The sequence below is a fragment of the Condylura cristata genome, unplaced genomic scaffold (genome assembly GCF_000260355.1).
Source record: "Condylura cristata isolate star-nosed mole 26May11 unplaced genomic scaffold, ConCri1.0 scaffold00004, whole genome shotgun sequence".
NCBI classification, from domain to species: domain Eukaryota; kingdom Metazoa; phylum Chordata; class Mammalia; order Eulipotyphla; family Talpidae; genus Condylura; species Condylura cristata.
Window position 1 is genome coordinate 62,445,806 of NW_004567105.1, and position 1,025 is coordinate 62,446,830.

Sequence of the window (1,025 nt, forward strand, 5' to 3'; positions counted from 1 at the left end):
GGTTAAAACTTGTAGTAAGTGAGTCTATAGTCCGTTTTCGGCCCTCAATTCCTATGCCGGCTTGGACGCGGTGATCTCGGCGTCTTTACTCTGCCGCCATCTTCCGGAAGTCTCACTTACCATTTTTAATCATGTTTTGATGAGAACATGATAAGTTGTACAGTTTTTCATGTGTTTCAGTATTTGTTGTTTGGTTATAGAAATAGGAAAATAATTACTAGGGATGATAAAGGAAGTTTTCCTTAGGTATGTATATACAATATGCTATTCATAGGAGTATATACAAAACAGTTCAAGTTTTGAGGGCAGTGATGTTTTGGGATTTAATGGTTATACTGTGAAACCATGAACAAAATTCACTCAAATTTTAATATTTCATTCAAAAATGACTTTGAAACCTTTTTTTTTCTTTTAAGTATTCATGTGATTGAACGTCGAGCTCTTCCTGAGTTTTTCAATGGAAAAAACAAATCCAAGACTCCAGAAATGTGAGTGAAATGTAAAGATTTAATCCTTACACTGTTACATACTTAAAGAAGACCACTGTTTTCAATATTGGTTGAGTATGTATGTATAACAGGGTGTTCTTTGAGTTCATTTTTGCTACTGTGTGGAAGTTTTCAAATACTCTGTTTAGAATGGTGTTCTCATCTCAGCTGTGCAACATTCCTTGCTTGGGAGGAATTTGGGAGTAGTTTTCTTTCTTTCTCCACCTTGAAATATCTAGGTACCATCTCTTAAAGATTGAATTCAGTAACGTGTATTCATTAAATGAGAATCAGGTTTCACCCTAATAATTCTCACGCTCTTTGTTCATGTATTATGTGTAATAATCCAGGGGGAAATAACAGGGTTTATTTTATTTTCCTCATTAACAATAATTAAAAGAATGCCAAATATGTATAGCTATGTATGAATTAATCTTTTTATATAAAGCTTTGTTAAGAATTTTGCATTGGAAGAACTCACTTTTCTGTCTTTTTTATCCATCTATGTTTATATAGCAGTCTTTTTTTTTTTTTTTT

The 1,025-nt window shown here is 32.6% G+C and overlaps 1 protein-coding gene across 3 annotated transcripts in view; it reads left to right on the top strand.

The window, feature by feature from the left end:
* Positions 1-1,025, top strand: part of SMARCC1 (SWI/SNF related, matrix associated, actin dependent regulator of chromatin, subfamily c, member 1) — a 129,823-nt gene that overhangs the window by 63,281 nt on the left and 65,517 nt on the right. For all 3 annotated transcript variants that reach the window (XM_004676221.1, XM_012720447.1, XM_012720448.1), the window contains one exon: positions 417-488. In XM_004676221.1, the coding sequence (XP_004676278.1) occupies positions 417-488 (72 nt within the window). The remainder of the gene's footprint in view (positions 1-416; positions 489-1,025) is intronic.